The sequence below is a fragment of the Cydia fagiglandana genome, chromosome 27 (genome assembly GCF_963556715.1).
Source record: "Cydia fagiglandana chromosome 27, ilCydFagi1.1, whole genome shotgun sequence".
Taxonomy (NCBI): domain Eukaryota; kingdom Metazoa; phylum Arthropoda; class Insecta; order Lepidoptera; family Tortricidae; genus Cydia; species Cydia fagiglandana.
This window is the reverse complement of record NC_085958.1, coordinates 4,799,168-4,820,003: the sequence shown is the minus strand read 5'-3', so window position 1 is coordinate 4,820,003 and position 20,836 is coordinate 4,799,168. Positions and strand designations below refer to the sequence as shown.

The window sequence follows — 20,836 nt, the reverse complement described above, 5'->3', positions numbered from 1 at the left end:
ATATAAACAAACTTATATAGATAAATACATACTTATGTACATAGAAAACACCCATGACTCAGGACAAATATCTGAGTTCATCACACAAATAAATTACCAGGATTCGAACCCAGGACCATCGGCTTCGCAGGCAGGGTCAGTACCCACTAGGCCAGATAGGATAATTATTCGGTCAGTGTGAGTGTGGTGCCACCCTAGTGGGTGTGCGGCATATTGTTAATTTGACAGTGAATGAAACGAGTAAATAAAAAACCGGGCAAGTGCGAGTCGGACTCGCGCACGAAGGGTTCCGTACCATAAAGCAAAAAAAACGGAAAAATGCAAAAAGAAAACGGTCACCCATCCAAGTACTGACCACGCCCGACGTTGCTTAACTTTGGTCAAAAATCACGTTTGCTGTATGGGAGCCCCACTTAAATCTTTATTTTATTCTGTTTTTTAGGGTTCCGTACCCACAGGTTTACCCTTCACTCTCACTGTTTACCTCTCACTGTTCGTGAGATAGCCTGGTGACAGACAGACGGACGGACGGACGGACGGACAGCGAAGTCTTAGTAATAGGGTCCCGTTTTACCCTTTGGGTACGGAACCTTAAAAAATATGTCTGTAATGACCCTCACTTTGTTTTATTCAGTTGGTGCAAAGTTAGGTTAGTCGGACTCTATGTTACTTATGTGCATCTCGCTTATGCTTGTTATAATTACTACTTGTCGTGAACTGTTGGGCACACACTGCGCATTTGTATGGCTTCTCGCCTGTGTGAGTTCTCATATGATAGGTTAACGTTGATCCGTGTCTGAAGGATTTTTTACAAATTTCACAACAAAATGGTTTCTCCCCACTATGAATCAGCTGATGTATTGTTAAATGTGATTTCATTCTAAACTTGTTTCCACATATTTCGCAGCTGTGAGGCTTTTTAGTTTCACCTTGACTATAGTGTGGTTTCTTCCCACTATGAAATAGGCGATGATGGCTTAATAAATAACGTTTGCACTTGAACGCCTTTTCGCAAATATAGCACGCGAATAGCTTTTCGCTGGTGTGAGTAAGTATATGCAGAGTTAAGTCCCCTTTACTAAAATACTTTTTGGTACACATATTGCAAGAAAAAGGTCGAGGTCGGTCCTTCAAATGCGTTGACAAATGCTTGTTTAAACTACCCTTAGTGGTAAACTTTTTTTCACATGTTTCACACGAATATATTTTAGTGTGTGTCAGCTTATGTCTGCATAAACTGGAGTGAGATAAAAAGTTCTTATAGCATATTTCGCAGGTGTATAGCATCTTATCATTGTGCTTTGGATTATGAATAGCTAAAGTGTCCTTGTATCTGAAATGCGTATCACATATTTCACAGTGATACGGTTTCTCTCCAGTGTGTTTTAACATATGTCTGGGCAAATTGGCTTTCCTCGTAAACTCCCTACTACATATGTCACAAGATATATTTTGCTTCGCTCGATGTACTAATTCATGTTGTCTTAAATATTTTCGTAGTGTAAATTTTCTTTTACATAAATCACAAGCGTAAGGTTTGTTATGTATCCTCAAATGATGGAGAAATGGCTTTCTTCTCATGAATGTTTTGTTGCATGTATCGCAAATGTAAGTTTTGGACTTATTCACTTCCTTATTAATGTTATTTGTGTACTTTCTTGATTTATTATCATCGTTAGCATGGGAAAGTCTTGAGTCTTTTGCATATTCAGATATGTTCATATTATCGAGGGATGAAAGGGGTATGCGTTCGAGTTGCACAACACAGTCTTGTAGTTCAAATTGTTTGAGACACAATGAAACCTGACTTTCCTCATGCTGTGGAGATTTTTCCGCGGACAAATCCTTTCTTCCTTCCGTTGCTAGGGCAACTGAAATGAGACAATTATAAAAGTGTATTAATACAGATTATTTACACTTATTTCTTGATAAAGTTTTAAGTGTAAGCTTACTTGAATATGCTTGGGAATGATGCATGTGACAATTTGAAATAGAATGACTTTGGAGGTAATAAATACAGATAGGTATGCTTTTATTTCCTATAAATTGTAGTTCATACAATTATGAAACATTTTTTTTTCATTTAAGATATGTATTATCTAATAATGCAACCAGGTTTCCCTGTACTTATGTAAATTATTCTATTGAACTACTAAATAATAAAATATTATATATCCAAATTGGTCTAAGAAGAGGTACCTACATGTACAGTTGGCGTCAATCTAAATCTAACCTACTTTAAGATCTCACATTTTTTTAAATAACAGCAATTGTCATAGGTATCCAATAAAGCAAAGAAATAGAGTTTAATACTTGTTTATAATGTTATTTTGTTCCTATAAATACATATTTGGATTTTGCATAGAACTTGGCACTCATTTAGATCTCCATTCTTTTTGCGGCGAACCCCACAGCCAAGCATAATTTTTGTATTGAACTTGGCTTTCCTTTTTTATTTACATTTATGTTTTTGGTGGGATATCAATACTTTTTGTAAAGAAAACTAGGCAGGTATTGAGATTTAATGTTTTTTCTTGTGTTTACGCTGCATGGTTTTTACTTCTGTTCTTTGTATAATTATGTGGTGCCGCGCGCCACCGACGACACACCGTTGACCGGTTGTTTAGAGCGTATTACAAGTTTTTTGTATGGGGACACCACTTATTTTTTGACTTAACTTTATTTTTATATAGCAAATATAATAATACATATATTGGGGTAGTTTCAAATATCTGCTTGTAACGGTTCCGACGCTACAATAAAAAAATATTTTTTTTTGTATGGGGACCCCCCCCTATTTTTCACTTTATTTTATTTTTAGATTTTTTTCCTACGCTTACACACAATAACAGAGCTGGATTCCAAATTTCATCCTTCTAGGCCATCTGGAAGTAGGTTAGGTTTAGGTACTATAAGTCAGTCAGTCAGTCTTAAAATTTACGACTTTTTGATCTCCATATCTTTATAACCGTTTGAGCTAGCTTCATGAAATTTGGGCTTCTAGATGTCCTTATGGATATAATTAAACACTTAGTTTCATGTTTACATTAAAGATGTTTTTAGTTATAGAAGGGTCAAAAGTGGCACCAAGTGGTTTGTGTAATATTACACTTGGCGCTGGCTAGCCAGTTCCTTTGCTTGAACTTGGCTTGACATGCTGCCGCATGTCTAGATTGAAGCAATTATTACTTGAAGAACTGAAGACCAATACATATGTAAGCAATTATAACTAAATAAATAAATAAATATTCCATTTAAGCTAACTATGCGCTAACTTGGTCTGGTAAAAAGAAGTCATAAAGTTAGACATGATCATACATTAGGATTTTCGGTGCGGGAATGATTTCGTGTATTTATAACTTTGTTTATTGTAAAATAATTCCCAGACTATGAATTAAACGTAAGTATTAAGGTCCAAATGTGCTTAGAAATGTTAAAATAGTATCGTTTTTTACAGTTTTTACCTGTTATTTGGCTAGTGTAAAACATTCCCGCACCGAAAACCCCAATGTATGGACATGATACATGATATAGATATTTAGATAAGGTACCACCCCTGTTATAAAATTGTGATATGAGATCGTCACGTATATACCTTGTGCCGCATGTGCTTTATCGGGAGGAAACATCACCTCCGGGCCGAGCACGAGCTCGCCCTTCACCTGGTGATCGGCGTATAGCTCAAGTCGCGCCGTATCCTCGTCTGAATAGGGTTCCTCTTTACAGTACACATCCTCGAGTAACTCTTCATATTCATACTCTTCCTTCACATGTATCAGAGACATGTCTTTAGTTGTTAAATGCTAACACAACACATAGAAAAAAAAACGGAAGTAAACATGCGTTTACTTATACAATAGAATGCAAATCGGTAGGGTGCATTTCTTTTTTGATTGTGCGACTGGCTGATGCAAGGTTTAAAGTGTGTAACTGTAAACAGCCATGTGTGCATTGCAAGGCCCCTACCTTTATTGTTCTATTTGACGGCGCAGCAACTAGTATCATTTCTCTCTCCTCGCTCTTTTAAAATGCCATTTGTCAAAAAAGGACAACTATACTGTTGACAAGATGGACTTCAAATCCAAGTGGCCCCTTTTTAGGCGACCCGGGTTGTGCATGTGTGCGTAAAAACGTATATGTGTGCTCTTTTAGGCATGTGAAAAGTCGATTTTAATCATGTTATATATCGATAAACGCTACACAGCGGAACCAAATAGCGATTAATTGAAGCTTCAATATCTTCGTTAAACATAAACATAATTGAAATGCTAATGGATAATGAATATATTATAATGTAATAAAATAATTCAATTATTGCGGACCACCTATTTTATAGTCCATTTTTTTTAGCATTAGAAAGAACTTCGCAGAAGTAAGCTTGTGGTTCCAAATCCGGCACTTTTAGCGGTAATAATTTAAAGTAAATTATATGTATTGACCATGCTACATTAGATAATTCAATAATTATTAACAATTAAAGAGCCTGATAAAAACTGCACGCTTGCTTCTGTGGAGTTCTTTCTAATGCTAAAAAAAACGAACTATAATAGGTATTTATGTATTTTAATTAAATATCTGAACTTTCCCTTGGTTCTCTCCTGGGGCGTGACTACAAAATTGTGATCTGATAACCACAATAAAGAAAAAAAGCGTTTTTGTTCATTTTAGGTATAGTTAAACCTTTGAAGTAAAATTAAAATTGCAAGAAATGTCGGTAGTTTATCGATATGACTTTATCGACATGGCTACAGCAAAGTGGGTCGCTTTGTTAATCGTACACTAAACAAAAAGTGGTCCCACTGACAGCTCGCTTGGAAGGCATCTGTATATATTCTTATATCTATGGTGCATTGCAATTTGCATCGCACAAGGGCCCAACCTTTTCTGTTCTCTTTCACGACGCAGCAACTAGTATCCTTTCTCTCTCCTCGCTCTTTTAAAATGCCGTTTATCAAAAAAGGACAACCACACTGTTGACAAGGTGGACTTCAAATCAAGTGTTGCCTTTCTTGATGCGCCCAGGCTGTGTATGTGTGCGTAAAAGCGTATATGTGTGCTCTTTTAGGGATGTCAAAAGTCGATTTTAATCATGTTATATATCGATAAACGCTACACAGCGGAACGAAATAGCGATTAATTGAAGCTTCAATATCTTTGTTAAACATAAACATAATTGAAATGCTAATGGATAATGAATATATTATAATATAATAATATAATTCAATTATTGCGGAACACCTATTTTAGGAGGTATTTATGTATTTTAATTAAATATCTGAACTTTCCCTTGGTTCCCTGCTGGGGCGTGACTATAAAATTTTGATCTGATAACCACAATAAAGAATAAAAGCGTTTTTGGTCATTTTAGGTATCGTTAAGCCTTTGAAGTAAAATTAAAATTGCAAGAAATGTCGATAGTTTATCGATATGACTTTATCGACATGGCTACAGCAACGTGGGCCTCATTGTTAATCGTACACTAAACCAAAGTGGCAACAGTGACAGCTCGCTGAGACACCGTCTATATATATATTATGTCTATGCATTTGTTTGGCATTGACATTGACAGTGACATTTAATTTTTCGTTTCACGCAGTTGTTGTAATGGGCTCTACAGTCATTGTCATCGCCGGTTATAAAAATTAAATTGAGAAAATAATGTCTTATTTTTGTATATTTACTCTTGGATTCAACTAGAAATACCGTTAAAGACATGAGTCACATGACATTGCCATATATCTGACATTGTACCAACGTTAGTGAAAAATAGCGAAAAACAGATAACAGATTGGCAAGGCACGCAACATAGCAGATGAAATGAAGGAAAAAACGTAAATGTAAACGTAAGACAAAAAGTAAAGCTCAAATTTTTATATTAAATATTTCGTATTTAAATATGCCAATTCCGTGGAGCCCATTACAGAAACTGCGTGAAACGAAAATATATTAAATGTCACTGTCAAATATTTCATGTTTCACAGCGTTTTGCATTGTTGTATTGTTTATATACCAAACCACAAACACATGTTAATTTTTCCGATTTTTTCTGTCTTTACCGGTGTTGCGTTGCAAAGGGTTACTGAGTTACCAGTAACCAACACCCACTTGTTGATAGAAATACGAGTGCAACATGTCTCAGGTGCATGTGAAGGAAGAGTATGAATATGAAGAGTTACTCGAGGATGTGTACTGTAAAGAGGAACCCTGTACTGACGAGGATGCGGCGCGACATGAGCTATATGCCGACCACCAGGTGAAGGGCGAGCTCGTGCTCGGCCCGGAGGTGATGTTCCCTCCCGATAAAGCACATGCGGCACAAGGTATGTATATATAGTCCATTTTTTTTACTTAAGAACTTCGCAGAAGTAAGCATGTCGTTCCAAATCTGGCACTTTTAGCGGTAATCATTTGAAGTAAATTATATGTATTGACCATGCTACATTAGATAATTCAATACGTATTAAGAATTAAAGAGCCTGATAAAAACTGCAGGCTTGCTTCTGTGGAGTTCTTTCTAATGCTAAAAAAAACGAACTATATATTTAAGTTATTTTTATTTATTGTTTTTTGACTTGTTTTTGTACCATATATATGAATAAATAATATACTATATATTATGATGTTATTCGTAAACGCGTTACTGGCCAGAATCAGTGGGGAGACACTTCTGACTTCGGTCGAACTCGGCTCCGTTCGGCTCAGCATTGCTCCGAGCGATTAGTTTGTCAAAGGAATGTCTCATTTCAAACATAGAGAGAATAATACCATCTTTGTGCTAGCACCCAAAGGAAAACGATGAGTAAAGTTTTTTTGTTCTTTGAGATACTTCTAATAGTACTGATTGTCAGCGCCATCTCACTCGCTAGCTCGGTATCACCTGAGATGATCCAGTTAGAGGGTTGAATCATACTGTTCTACCTCAGGGATGGCCAGGGGGTGCCATAAGCCTTCAGCAGGAAGTGCATATTCTTGGAAGAATTCAACCTATGCCGCTGTGGCCTGGTGGCCGAATGGCACAGGCACCTGCCGCGATAGCAGAGGATGCTGGTTCGATTCCAGCCTGGGGCACTGGAGGCCTTGGTCACTTTTTCTTAGTATATGACATTTATTTAAGTTTATAGACTTACCTTATCATATTGTAAGTGCATAGTTTCATAGTTTCAGAGCAATCTAGCTAGTTGTTATAAAATGAGAGGAATCTTCCATTAAGTCAATTATAAAGTTACTTGTATTGGAAAACCTCACTCTTTCACTGGAAAATAGGGCACAAAATCAAGAAACTGTACTTAATTAAATCAATATTCTATTAAGGATCTGTTTCAGGTACATTTTAAAATATACATATTTAATTTAATTTTTAACTTTTATTTTTCAAGTGTATTTACTTATGTGATTTAATGTCTATTATAATTGTCCCATTTCAGTTGCCCTAGCATTGGAAGGAAGAAGAGAATCGTTCCCGGAAAAATCTTCCAAGAATGAGCCAAGTCAGGTTTCAATGTGTCTCAAACAATTTGAACTACAAGACTGTGTTGTGCGACTCGAACGCATACCGCTTTCATCCCTCGATAATGGCAACATATCTGAATATGCAAAAGACTCAAGGCTTTCCCATGCTAACGATGATAATAAATCAAGAAAGTACACAAATAACATTAATAAGGAAGTGAGTAAGTCCAAAATGTACATTTGCGATACATGCAACAAAACATTCATGAAAAGAAAGCCATTTCTCCATCATTTGCGTATACATAACAAACCTTACGCTTGCGATATATGTAAAAGAAAGTTTTCAACACGTAAGTGTTTAAGAATACATGAGTTAGTACACACAGAACTGCGTTTCTCTTGCAAAGTGTGTAACAAAAACTTTACAACGCAGAAAGCTTTAAAAAGACACGAAAAAAAGCATTTGTCTTGTGATGTATGTTGTAGAAAGTTCACGTGGAAATCTAGTTTGATCAGACATAGGCTAATACATAGCGGAGAGAAACCGTATCACTGTGAAATATGTAATACGCATTTCAGATACAAGAACGCATTAGCTATTGATATTCGACAACACAATGGTCAGATTCTATACTCCTGCGAAATATGCGAAAATAAGTTTTTATCTCACTCCAATTTATGCAGACATAAGCTGACACACACTAAAAAGGATATTTATGCATGTGACAAGTGTGGCAAAAAGTTTTTATATGCTTCGACCTTCGACAATCATAAAAATATTCACAACAGAGAAGAAACATTCCAATGTGATATATGTGAGAAAAAGTGTACCACCAAGAAAAGTATAATCAAGCATTTGTCAACGCATTTGAAGGACCGACCTTTTCCTTGCAATATGTGTACCAAAAAGTATTTTAGTAAAGGGGAATTAACTCTGCATATACTTACTCACACCAGCGAAAAGCTATTCGCGTGCGATATTAGCGAAAAGCTATTCGCGTGCGATATTTGCGAAAAGGCGTTCAAGTGCAAACGTTATTTATTAAGCCATCATCGCCTATTTCATAGTGGGAAGAAACCACATTTTAGTCAAGGTGAAACTAAAAAGCCTCACAGCTGCGAAATATGTGGAAACAAGTTTAGAATGAAATCACATTTAACAAGACATCAGCTGATTCATACTGGAGAGAAACCACATAGTTGTGAAATATGTAAAAAGTGCTTCAGACACGAATCAACGTTAACCTGTCATATGAGAACACACACTGGTGAGAAGCCGTACAAATGCGCAGTGTGTAAAAAACGATTCGCCACAAGTAGCAACTGGAATCAGCATAAGCGACAAGCACATAAGTAACATAATGATTGTGATCTAGAAACCGCAAACCCAGCATAAAGACAAACTCTTTTGTTAGGACAAATTTCTCATCTCTAAATATGTTAATATTAAATAATTACAACATCAGTATTGATTTTATAATAACATTTCAAATTTCGATCCACTCTGAAAAACAAAGCAATTGATTTGACCTCTATTCTAATATCAGTCGAGGTTTTATACGAAATAAAGTGTTCATTGCAAACAATTTCGACAAGTTTCGCTTGTTACTTGATATTGAACGATATGAGAGTTGGGGTCTATTCTAGTTTCTCTCTATATTAAAAAAAATACAGTAGCGTGACATGCATGGCAAAAAGTTTTCATTTGGCCCCCATTTCATGTTCTGGTTATTTTTCAAATTGTATAAATAGTATAGCACTATTATTTCGTATAAAAAGGACCCACAGTAAAAGTTGCTTAGTATACTTACTTATATAGTTAGTTGTAATAGAGCCCGGCGGCTAATCCTATTGTCTATTGTTAAGTAAAACCGCACGTGCTACTTACCTGCAAAAAGGGTCATAATTATTCTATTTGGCACCTGAGCGCGGGCTAGTCCGACGCTCAAAAAACCAGTGTAGGTGCGCTCTCCGATATCGCGCCTTTGTTACGCATCTCGTTGACACATTTGTCATTTTAAACTGGTTCTGTAGTGTTCGACGCGCCGGCACTCAGTAACCGAAGTACTGTACTTTTTATGCAGGTGGTTGTGGCACATGGCACGAGCGGTTTTACGTAACAATAGACAATAGGATTAGCTCGGGCTCTATTAGAAACCTACGAACTATACTAAGCAATTTTAGCAGCATAGTTAGTATAGGTCATATGACCTATATTGTATTGCTTATCATTATGGATGTAACGCACGACCAGACTAAGGGCCAGTTGCACCAACCACATTTGACAGACTGATCAACGTCAGCCGGCGCGCCCCGGCGCTATACTATGAAACTTTCCATACATAAAAATTTAGCGAACTCTTTAACGATACGAACAGTTTGGTGCAACCGACCCTAAGGGTCGGTTGCACCAAACCGTCTGACACCGTTAAAGCGTTCGCTAAATTTTATTGTATTGGAATTTTCTTAATACTCTGTTGAGTGATGTTAATCAGTCTGTTGGGTGTGGTTGGTGCAACTGGCCCTAAGTGTAAAGGTGACAGTCCATTTCCAACGACAGCTGCAATACTGTTCATTTACTATGGAAATTGGCAATAACAGCGGCGCGTTCAGTACGAGTCATGCAGCTGCGGTCAGAAATGGAATGTTACCATTAGAGTGACTATTGATGTGTCTACTAGCCATAATGTCGCGACCATCATACCATCTACGTTATCCTCAAGCCGCCCAGAGGCCTATAAAAAGGTCTCCCGTTCCATTCTAATTTAAATCTTAATTTTGACAAATCAAAATTGCAATTGCTTTGGCAAGTTTTGTTGTCTGGGCGGCTAGAGGCTATGATCGTAGCTCGGAAAAAACAAATAGGTACGGTAATACATAGAAAACATGAATCTAGTATATAACTGGATCAGGCTTGAGGGGTGCGGGGAAATGACAGAACGGGGTAGTCTTATGTATCTTTCAGTAGGAGTACCAGCGAAAGCGCTATTAATGTTTGCCCTTGTCAGTCTCACGTTTTTTTATTCCCCACCGTAAATTTAGTATGGATTATGGTGGGCAACATTATAAATTCGACCAATCATAGTGTCGCATTGCGTATAGCACATCTTTAGGATCCTATCATCTATGATAGAAAGCAAACTTTTGTAAATTTTTGGGTACAATAATGAATATAATTCTGAAAGTAATTAAAAATACTGTTAATAAATAAATAATAAAAAATAAAATAAAATAAAAAGCCTTTTATTTCCTTTTGTTATACATAAGTTTGTTAATATATTTTTGTTGATTTAATTTGTAGGAACCCGTTAGGTGAAGGCCTCTTCCAAAGATGTCCATTTTTCACGGTCTTGTGCTATTTTTTTCCAATTTGGACCAGCAATTCTTTTCATGTCTTCCTCCCAGCGCATGTTTGGTTTGCCTGTTAATAACATGACTTTAAAACAACTTGCTCTGTATCCTAGTTACATCACTTACAACGGTTTTGCGTTGATTTGTCCTAGCTAATTTAGGGTAAGGTAGCATACTGCCTTAAATTTATAACTAATACAATTAGTTGTGAAAACCTTATTAAATAAAAATACATTTTCATTTTGTACAATTTATTGTGTCGTTTACTATTTATTACATTAAGCACCCAATCTCCTACAACTACATTCAAACAAGTAAACAAAAAAAAATTGTTTTCTTGGTGCACTAGCATGGAGCATATAATGTAACATGAGTGATATATTTAACAAAAAATACAATCATGGAATAAATAGACGGATAGTTTAACTGATGATAGATGATACTGTTGCGCCGCTTCTGTGTGGACAAAGTATTTGCCTGTCTAAAACGCTCTTATTTTTTAAATTTCAAATCTTAATGTTGTCGTCGTCGTGTCTTTTATTTTTGCACACCTCGCTTATGCGTATTATATATGCCTATAAGATAAACTTTATGTTACTTATGTGCATCTCTCTTATGCTTGTTATAATGACTACTTGATGTGAACCGTTGTGCGCACACTGCGCATTTGTATGGCTTCTCACCAGTGTGTATTCTCATATGACAGGTTAAAGTTGATTTGTGTCTGAAGGATGTTGTACATATTTCACAATGAAATGGTTTCTCTCCACTATGGATCAGCTGATGTCTTGTTAAATGCGATTTAATTCTAAACTTGTCTCCACATATTTCGCAGCTGTGAGGCTTTAGATTTTCATTTGGATTCGCAGAAGAATGCGTTCGTAAGTGGTACATTAGACTTTCCTTGTATCTGAAATCCTTTTGACATATTTCGCAAACAAAAGGCTTTTCTCCTGTGTGAATCCGTTTGTGGTTGATTAGATTATCTCTACGGATGAACCTTTTTTTACATATATCACACAAAAACGTCGCTCCTTCATATTAGCTGTATGAGTAAGTTTGTGCTTCTTTAAATTGTTTGTAGCACTGAACTTTCTTCCACATATTTCACAGGAGTATGGTTTTTCACCAGTATGAGACCTTTTATGAGCAAGTAGAGGTGCCTCACAAGGAAACCGTTTATTACATACATCACATGAGAATTTTTTTTCTTGTGATTCATCATGCATTTGTATGTGAGCAACCAAGGAAGATTTGTATGTGAAACACTGTCCACATATATCACAGGTGTATGGTATCTCACCGGCGTGTATAAGCTTATGTACATCCAGGGTATATGTGCTTGAAAACTTCTTGTTGCATATTTGACAAGTTGTTTCTTCCAAATGTTTCCGAATGTGTTTGATCAATGTCGATCTTGATGCAAATTGTTCATTACAATTACTGCAAGTTTTGCTTTTCTTTTCAACAATATGCAACAACGAATGCCTTCTTAAATGCGTTTCGTCTGCAAATATGAAGTGACATACTTTACACTTATAAGGCTTTAAGTGTTCTCGTATGTGTTTGTTAAATAACCTTTTCACTGAGAATATTACACCACAAGTATTGCAATTATAAATCTTACTAGTTGCAGGTGAAATTTGGTTGCATTTTATTCCTGATTTACCGTCATGTTTTCTATATTTGTGTCTGGCGAGCTGAATTTTTGATATTGGGATTCGCTCAAGTCTTACGAAACAGTCTCGCAGCTGTGGTTGTCGTTGCATCTGGTTGCATTGAGACTCCAAGTCTGGTTCCTTCTTGCAACTTTTCAACAGAGACGGGTCAAGGTTATCTGAAAAAGAAACAATTACATTATTAGGTATATGTTTGGTTTGGTTTGCCTTACACACATTATAAGAAACTAACTTGCCATATGATGAAGTTGGGATATTATGAATTAAGACTATCATGTACCCAACATATATAGAATATTCTTTGATTGCGTTTTTAGTAATCATTGTAATCAACAAATAACCTTAAGTAATCTGTTAAAATTAAAAAAAAAATATTCAATATATTCCTCACAAACTGCCATGCCAAATCCAGAAATGTAGATTTCCATGAAAAACATTGTATGTATACTAGACTAGATGATCAATAAACATTACAATATGTAAAAATATTAGTAAAGGCCTGCACAGACTGCCAGAGTGCAGCGCAGATCAGTTTAAATTTATTGTAGCTGTACTTACTACACAATTTTTTTGCCTGATTGAGATACCGTAAAATGTAAGACTCTCCTAAATTTTTTGACCCATATATTTAGGGAATTGCCTAAGAAGTGTAATCTTTAGCTGCTGATATAGGTAACTAAAACTTTTTCGAATGGGCTATTAGAATAATAATAAATATTATATTATAGGGACATTCTTACACAAATTGACTAACAATAAGTCCCACGGTAAGCTCAAGAAAACTTGTTTTGTGGGTACTCAGACAACAATATACAAATACTTAAATACACAGAAAACATCCATAATTTATGAACAAATATCTGTGTTAATCACTCAAATAAATGCCCTTACCGATATTAGAACCGGGGACCATTGGCTTCATAATAGATGAACCGAATTTGGCCAGATTTGAACCGAATATTCGTATTTGTCAAACTCCATATTCGGCTCATCTATAAATCAACAATTTTGGACTTACTTCGGGCTGCGTAGGCACTGTCAGACCGTTGAAATAACTCAGGACCGAGCACGAGCTCATTTTTCACCAAGTGGTCAGCATATAGCTCGTCGGACGCTCTCACACTCTCGTCTCCAAGTGGGGACTCCTTTTTGCAGTCCTTAAGTATTACGGGGTCCCAATCTGGCTCCTTCTTAACACTTATTTCCTCTTCCTTTATTCGGGCTTCTTCGAGCGACATCTTAAGCAACTTTAGTTTACATCCGCGGCAAATTGGCCATCACATAAATCAGCACGCTAGCAATTTTCGTTTGTTTTCGTTATGATTAAACGAATTCAGTTGAAATTTGACCGGGAGGTATTGCGCTGACGCATGACACATGACAGTGCCAAGTGACAGTTGATATTTTTTCGTTTCACGCACTTTTATAACTAATGAAATAGAAAAAAAATAATTTGTTCAGTAATTTCGAATTTTTTTATATATAGTAAAAAAGAATAGAACTATACTCATCTTTTTAATTGGGTGCCAGTACTAGTGTAAGACAAAGACAGTATGATTATGTTTGAAATGAGAAAGTCCTTGGCAGGGGGGGAGGGGAGCTGGTCCATTATCTACGGGAGGGTAATTTTTTTAAGCGGTTTCGGGGTTGGTCCCATGGTAAACGGGAATGCAGTTATTTTTAGCAATCCTGTGTACTAATATTGTTATTCTTTCGAAGGTTACAATGTTTACGTTTTCGCACTTACAGGGAAATAAAATATATATGTAGGTACCTACATTAAATTTGCAATAAAACTTTATTGAAACTACACCGAATGAAGTTATAAAAATCTGTAACAAGCTGGACAATAAAAGGTGACGAAATGTTTTTGAAAACTCAATATGTCTAAGACTAGTCGAGGTAAGAATATCTGTTATAATATCGGCTGTATTTTTTTTTTCTTTAGAATTTATTCATGGTAGGGTATGGGTTCACGAGGAGATCCGTAGACGAACTAAAGTCACCGACATAGCCCACCGGATTAGCAAGCTGAAGTGGCAATGGGCAGGCCACATTGCGCGCAGAGAAGATGGCCGATGGGGTCGAAAAGTGCTCGAGTGGAGACCACGGACTAGCAAGCGCAGCGTACGACGTCCACCCACAAGATGGACAGACGACCTTGTTAAGGCCGCCGGAAGACGCTGGATGCGGGTCGCTTCCAACCGGTACGAATGGAGGTCCAAGGGGGAGGCCTATGTTCAGCAGTGGACGTCTTATGGCTGAGATGATGATGATGATGATGAGGGTATGGTAGTTACCCTTTGGTGTCCCACGGTCTTAATACTAGTAGAGTTAGACCAAGAAGAGTCTGCATCGATTTTGGTACCTAGTCCACGCAGTGCAACTAGTGCAAGTGTTATTTATATGGACTGCCAATTATTCTTAGAGTTAGACCAAGAAAAAACTGCAGTGATTTTGTTAGCCGACGCAGTGCAAGAGTTTTTTTTAAAGTAAAACGTTTATGAAATGATGACGTATAAATAACACTTGCACTGCGTGGGCTATCAAAATCGCTGCAGACTTTTCTTGGTCTAACTCTAGTATGGTGGTTTGCTAGAGTATATGTAGGTTATTACTTATTAGGCCCTATCGGAGAACTATCTTAAATCGTTGAGGTAACTTTAGGTACTGTTTTGAAAGGAATCATTCCTTTGTTTTCCTTTACTAATTGGTTCGATTTTCATTTGTTTATTAAGTTACTACTAGGGTGGATGCATCAGTAGTTGACCAGTTAGGACCAATGGTTGACCATATCAGTGAGTGTGACAAAGATAGAAAATTTTTAGCATGCATTTTTTTACCTACTGATCAACTACTGGTGCCTGGTCAACTATAGGGTCAACCATTTGATTGTGAAGCAAGGGATTATTATTTGCTGTTTTTGAATAATTTCTGACTTAATCAAATATGGAATCGCAAAATATATTGCTTTTACTTAAATATTCGTATGTTGCTTAATAACTTGCTAACGAATTACGCACAAAGAGAAAAAAACTCTATCGAATGAAATAATTAAATGTTTCACAATGAATTGTGGTAATGTGGAATTTTGTAATTTTTGTGAAAAATGTGATAACGCGAGTCAAATTAAGGATACAATATTCAAGTACCAATATTCTTGTTTCAGCTGTAATTATAACTACCATTTTGGCAGCATCTTTCGGCGTAACTCAGTCAAAGCAGACATATGGTAACGTTCCTGATGTATTAAAAAAAGTACTTATAAAATACGAAGGTATTCATAATAATTCTAATAATTATGATAAAATCAAAGACATCCGAAGGTCTTCGTCTAAGGATACAGACATTGAAGAATCAATACGTAAGAAAATAAACGAATTGAAGCCTATACTTGACGATGAAAAAGTATATGACAGAAAAGGAAAAATAGAATTTCACGAAAATGGAAAGATGGAAAGCAAAACAGGACAGGTGGATACCCCAAACCAGAAATATAAGAAACTGAGGAGCGAAATAGAAAAGCATTTAAAGGTTGAACCTATATCGGAAGAAACTAAACATATTGTTATTGAAGCTTTAGATCAGATTGAAACTGAATTGAACGTGAATGATTGCGATTTGAAGAAGGCAGAAGGAAATTACATGAGAAGAGGGAATTCACGCGAAAGACAACCTTCTATAGTTATTCCCAATAACGCACGGACGGATAAAATATTGAAACATTTAAAAGAAAAATGGGATAAAGTAGTAAGTCAATACTCGATGCCCGCTGATACTACAAATCATAATGATACAATTCGAAAAGAAGCATTTGTGTTCCTTACACAGTTAAGACAGTTCGTTTTTGATGTTCATGAAGATTACACAAAACTGCAAAACACGTATGAGATTGAATGTGATTCGTCTGATAAAGTATTAAGAATGAACTCTCCGACTTTTAAACAAGAAAATGTACTTGATAAAGATGATACGTGCATTGGAGTTAAGCTTCTTATATGTTCGGCAGAACTATTAGATTTCTTAGCTGATTTCTATAACCAATTAAACGAAACATATACTGAAGTGTTCAAGAACTATATTGAGATGTATGAAAGAGAAATTGAATATAAGAAAGAATCTTTTAAACATGTCTTAGAACGTACTTTAGCTCACGCACGAGAAAAGATAAAGGAAATGTTTTCAAAAGAATTAGAAAAACTAAACGAAATTTTGGATAACCGTTCTAAAAGAGCTGATGGTCTTAAAACCATCATCGATAGAACAGTAGAAAATAGTAAAGAGTTAATTTACGCTTCCCTATCTATGAAACTGAAGAAATTGAAACCGAAACTTCGTTTAACTATTAAAGAAGACATAGACGTTGCAATCGGTATAGAATTGGGAAATCTACAAAAAGTATATAAGGATAAAATGTGTGAAATATTTCGAACTTGTAACGGTGACATTGCGTTGCGGAAAAGTATTATTACAGTTACCACACGACAGGTAAATCGTTTGAATCCAAATAGCATAAAAATAAGATTAAGACTAGGACCTGTTGTACCATACAAGAGAATTAAGAAAAAGCATAATATAATTAATCATGATCATATAAGAAAACAATGGAAAGGACACACAAAAAACGCCCTGGAATTTAATGAAAAAGTAAGTGCAAGAAAAACTAACATTTTAAGGCCTTTTAATATCAGTGAATATACGCATACAGTAAATGTGACAAGAACGACATATACAGAGTTTACTGAGAAACCTACAACAGTTATAGTGGGAAATTTATCGCAAGTGGTAGAAAATGTAACAGAGAGTGACTCCCCAGTGGTCTATTATTAGTACAAAATATAATTGTGATATTTAAATGTGAGATCTTACTGGTGTTTTCTTAAAGTCAACCGTAGTTCTTTGGTTAGAGCAATCCGACCAAAGTCCCGGAATGTCGCTCGCCGCTTCGCGTATGGCTGTAGGTATGTTTGCGATAAACTCAAAAACTACTAAACGGATTTTCATGCGGTTTTCACCTATCAATAGAGTGATTCTTGAGGAAGGTTTAGGTATATTTGTTAACCCGTGCGAAATCGGGGTGGGTCGCGAGTACATATTATAAAACAAAGTCCCCCGCCGCGTCACGTAAATCTGTATGTATGTTCGCGATAAACTCAAAAACGACTGAACGGATATTCATGCGGTTTTCACTTATCAATAGAGTGATTCTTGAGGAAGGTTTAGGTGTGTAATTTGTTAACCCATGCGCTGCCGGGGCACTGTATAAATGCGATTTGATTCAACCGATTAAAACCAGTCACCTAACCGACAGATGTAACTTCCTCCTAAAAGTGTCAATTCGGAGTCGGGCTCACTTGACATACCTAAAAGCGCTTACCTAAGACTCATTCAGAAGAAAAGGTCATATCATCTTTTAAACTAAAGTAAAGTTACACTCTTTTAGTTTAAAATAGCTAAACATACAATAGAAATTCGGTATCACAAATTTCCAATAGCCTTCGTTCAAAAAGATACTTAAAGCTAAGTAATTAAGGTGTAAATTCGAACTGTGTTGAAAGGAAATAGGCTGTTTAAAGGACATTGGGTTTTTTCAAGTGCCCCAGCGGGATTCGAACCCGCACCGGCCGTCAGTGCTGATTAATGATGAATGACACATCGGGATTCCTATGCACTCAGTAGAGTTCCGTATAACTATTTCGGTGCACCGTTTTATCCTTTATCGGCCCACCGTACAAGAAAAAGTAGCAGGCAGAATAAATGGGTTTAGGTAGAAAAAGATAGGTGAAAACCGCATAAAACTCCGTTTACATAATTATGCACAAACAGACAGACCCGGCGTGGACTTTGTTTTATAATACCGGCTACATACGTAACGATAAATCGTTGCGATAAAACTGTGCAGTCCGACTGTGCAGATAAATCGAACCGTGTGTATGACAAATCGTTGTCGATTATCGTAACGATTTGTCATACACACGGTTCGATTTATCTGCACAGTCGGACTGCACAGTTTTAACGCAACGATTTCGAAATCGTTGTCGATATTCGTAACGATTTGTCATACACACGGTTCGATTTATCTGCACAGTCGGACTGCACAGTTTTATCGCAACGATTTATCGTTACGTATGTAGCTGGCATAAGGTGTAGTGATATATTTCGGGGATCTCGGTAACGGCTCGATAACATTTCCTATATGAGGGTTGTTGGGGGAGAAAATTTGATCTAGCTAGGTTCTCTGGAAAAACGCGCATTTTATTGCGCGTTCTGGATAACAGCCAGTGTGGGACCACCATTTAGACATTGGTTATATGGGGCTATTTTAAATTACGTCATTTCAAATTAGGGGGGGTTTCTGGACATCGGATGATGGTAGCATGATGTAGGAGGAAACGGGGTCATTCGAAGCATGATTTTTGGATGATATGGGGGGGGGGGGGTCAAAAATCGTCAAAAATCGATGACGTAATTTTTGGACAGCCACTATGTATATTAATTCACATTTATAGACGGGTGTAACGCGAATTTTATTCAATTACCTTGATTTACCGACGCGCGACGTTTCGACACAGGTTTCACTGGTCGTGGTCGCGGCTGACTGATGTCCCAGCAAAATGTCAAAACAGAGATCCCCTATGTACTTAGTCATAGTTAAAATGGATCATTCATATCATTACAAAGAACCCTAAGAATCACGAAACGCTACCAATCTATCACACGTGTCATTGATATCGATTAGTCACGACTCACGTCGGCTGACGATTCCAAAATCGCAGGTGCGAACCGAATTAGAGCCATTCATGAAGTCGAATAAGTTTGGAAAGATTTTTGGCTGTGTCATACTTAATTCTACGAGTGTGAGTGTGATGTTTCCTAATTATCCTCCTATCTGTCAGTCACATGTGTCCACCACATAAAAAAAATCTATATAGTTAGACCGTAAAAAGTCTGCAGCGATTTTGATAGCCCACGCAGTGCAAGTGTCATTTTAAACGTCAAACTTCTATGAAATTATGACGTATAATTAACACTTACACTGCGTGGGCTATCAAATCCGCTGCAGACTTTGTATGGTGCGACATTTGACATAATTTTGATATTTGACAGGCAATGTTGTACATTGTAGATCTATGAGTAATACTTATTGTAAAGGAGACACACGTTAGACCGGGCCGTTTGTGAAATGTTGGCCGTGTCATACATTCCGGCTGATGTGATGCCGCTGATTTCGGCATTGGTGATCAATTATAGTCGCACCAAACAAAGTCTGCAGCGGATTTGATAGTCCACGCAGCGTAAGTGTTATGTATACGTCATAATTTCATAGAAGTTTGGCGTTTAAAATTACACTTGCACTGCGTGGGCTATCAAAATCGCTGGAGACTTTTACGGTCTGACTATACTTGGCTGGTTGTTCAGCCAACTAATTAGCTGGCTACTTGAACCAGTTGGCTGCGACATAGGTATATATTGCTAATGAACACATTTGAAACTATCCAAAACACACGTCGCATAGCCCCTCTCTCCGTTCTACGAAACTATTCGATCCAGTCAATGTTCCCAGACAATCAACCCTCAAATTAAAACATTTTAAATTAAATTTACCCATTTAATTCTGTTCGACGAAGCACGGAGCAAAAACGCCGACGAAAGCAGCTCGACCAATCATGGCGGCCGGTGGCAAAAAGCAAGTAATTAAAAATTCGAAATACAAAATGGCGGAGCGTCGTGTTAGTACAATTTGTTCGACAGCACAGTTTTGGTGCTTATTTGGGAATGTTGGTTTGTTTGTGTGTTGGTATTTGGTGCGGAGCAGAACAGTTCGGCTCGTACCAATGAGTTTTTCGGAACTTATGTACGAAATATCATTTGATGTTTGCCAGTTGCTTTTCGGTGAAGGAAAACATCGTGAGGAAACCGGACTAATCCCAATAAGGCCTAGTTTTCCCGTTGGAAGGTCAGATGGCAGTCGCTTTCGTAAAAACTAGTCAAATCATGGGATTAGTTGTCAAGCCGTGGCAAAATGCCGGGATAACGCGAGGAAGAAGAAGAAGAATAGAAAAAAATGAAAAGTGTCATTATTAACGTCATATTTTCATAGTAATTTGACATTAATTATGACATTTCCATACATTGTCATTGCATGCAATGCAGGAGTTAGATTGATCTAAGTTTATAAAATAGGTGTTATCGTTGGTTATAAGATTTTAATTCATTTCCAATACCTATTTATTGTATTAATCGGTCGCTTGTAAGTACCTTAATGATAATGAACTGATCTATAACTGGGCATACGTACCGGTCATCAAAATTCACAATACAATACAATAGTATACTCAATTCAAATGCAGACGCCT

General features: G+C 36.8%; 3 protein-coding genes across 3 annotated transcripts; 2 read left to right on the top strand and 1 right to left on the bottom strand.

Annotated features, from left to right (window-relative positions):
- Positions 1 to 585: 585 nt before the first annotated feature.
- LOC134678022 (zinc finger protein 708-like) lies at positions 586 to 3,903 on the bottom strand. Its single transcript, XM_063536457.1, has 2 exons — positions 3,596 to 3,903; positions 586 to 1,871 (listed from the first exon to the last, which is right to left on the bottom strand). Exons 1-2 carry the CDS (start codon positions 3,783 to 3,785, stop codon positions 667 to 669), a joined length of 1,395 nt encoding a protein of 464 aa, XP_063392527.1. The 5' UTR covers positions 3,786 to 3,903; the 3' UTR covers positions 586 to 666.
- A 2,114-nt stretch (positions 3,904 to 6,017) lies between these two features.
- On the top strand, positions 6,018 to 9,158 carry LOC134677956 (zinc finger protein 345-like). The gene is made up of 2 exons (XM_063536390.1): positions 6,018 to 6,320; positions 7,425 to 9,158. The coding sequence occupies exons 1-2, from the start codon at positions 6,131 to 6,133 to the stop codon at positions 8,804 to 8,806; spliced, it is 1,572 nt and encodes a 523-aa protein (XP_063392460.1). The 5' UTR covers positions 6,018 to 6,130; the 3' UTR covers positions 8,807 to 9,158.
- Positions 9,159 to 14,304: 5,146 nt separating this feature from the next.
- Positions 14,305 to 17,329, top strand: LOC134677850 (uncharacterized). Its single transcript, XM_063536273.1, has 2 exons — positions 14,305 to 14,381; positions 15,649 to 17,329. Exons 1-2 carry the CDS (start codon positions 14,363 to 14,365, stop codon positions 17,307 to 17,309), a joined length of 1,680 nt encoding a protein of 559 aa, XP_063392343.1. The 5' UTR covers positions 14,305 to 14,362; the 3' UTR covers positions 17,310 to 17,329.
- The last annotated feature ends 3,507 nt before the right edge of the window (positions 17,330 to 20,836 follow it).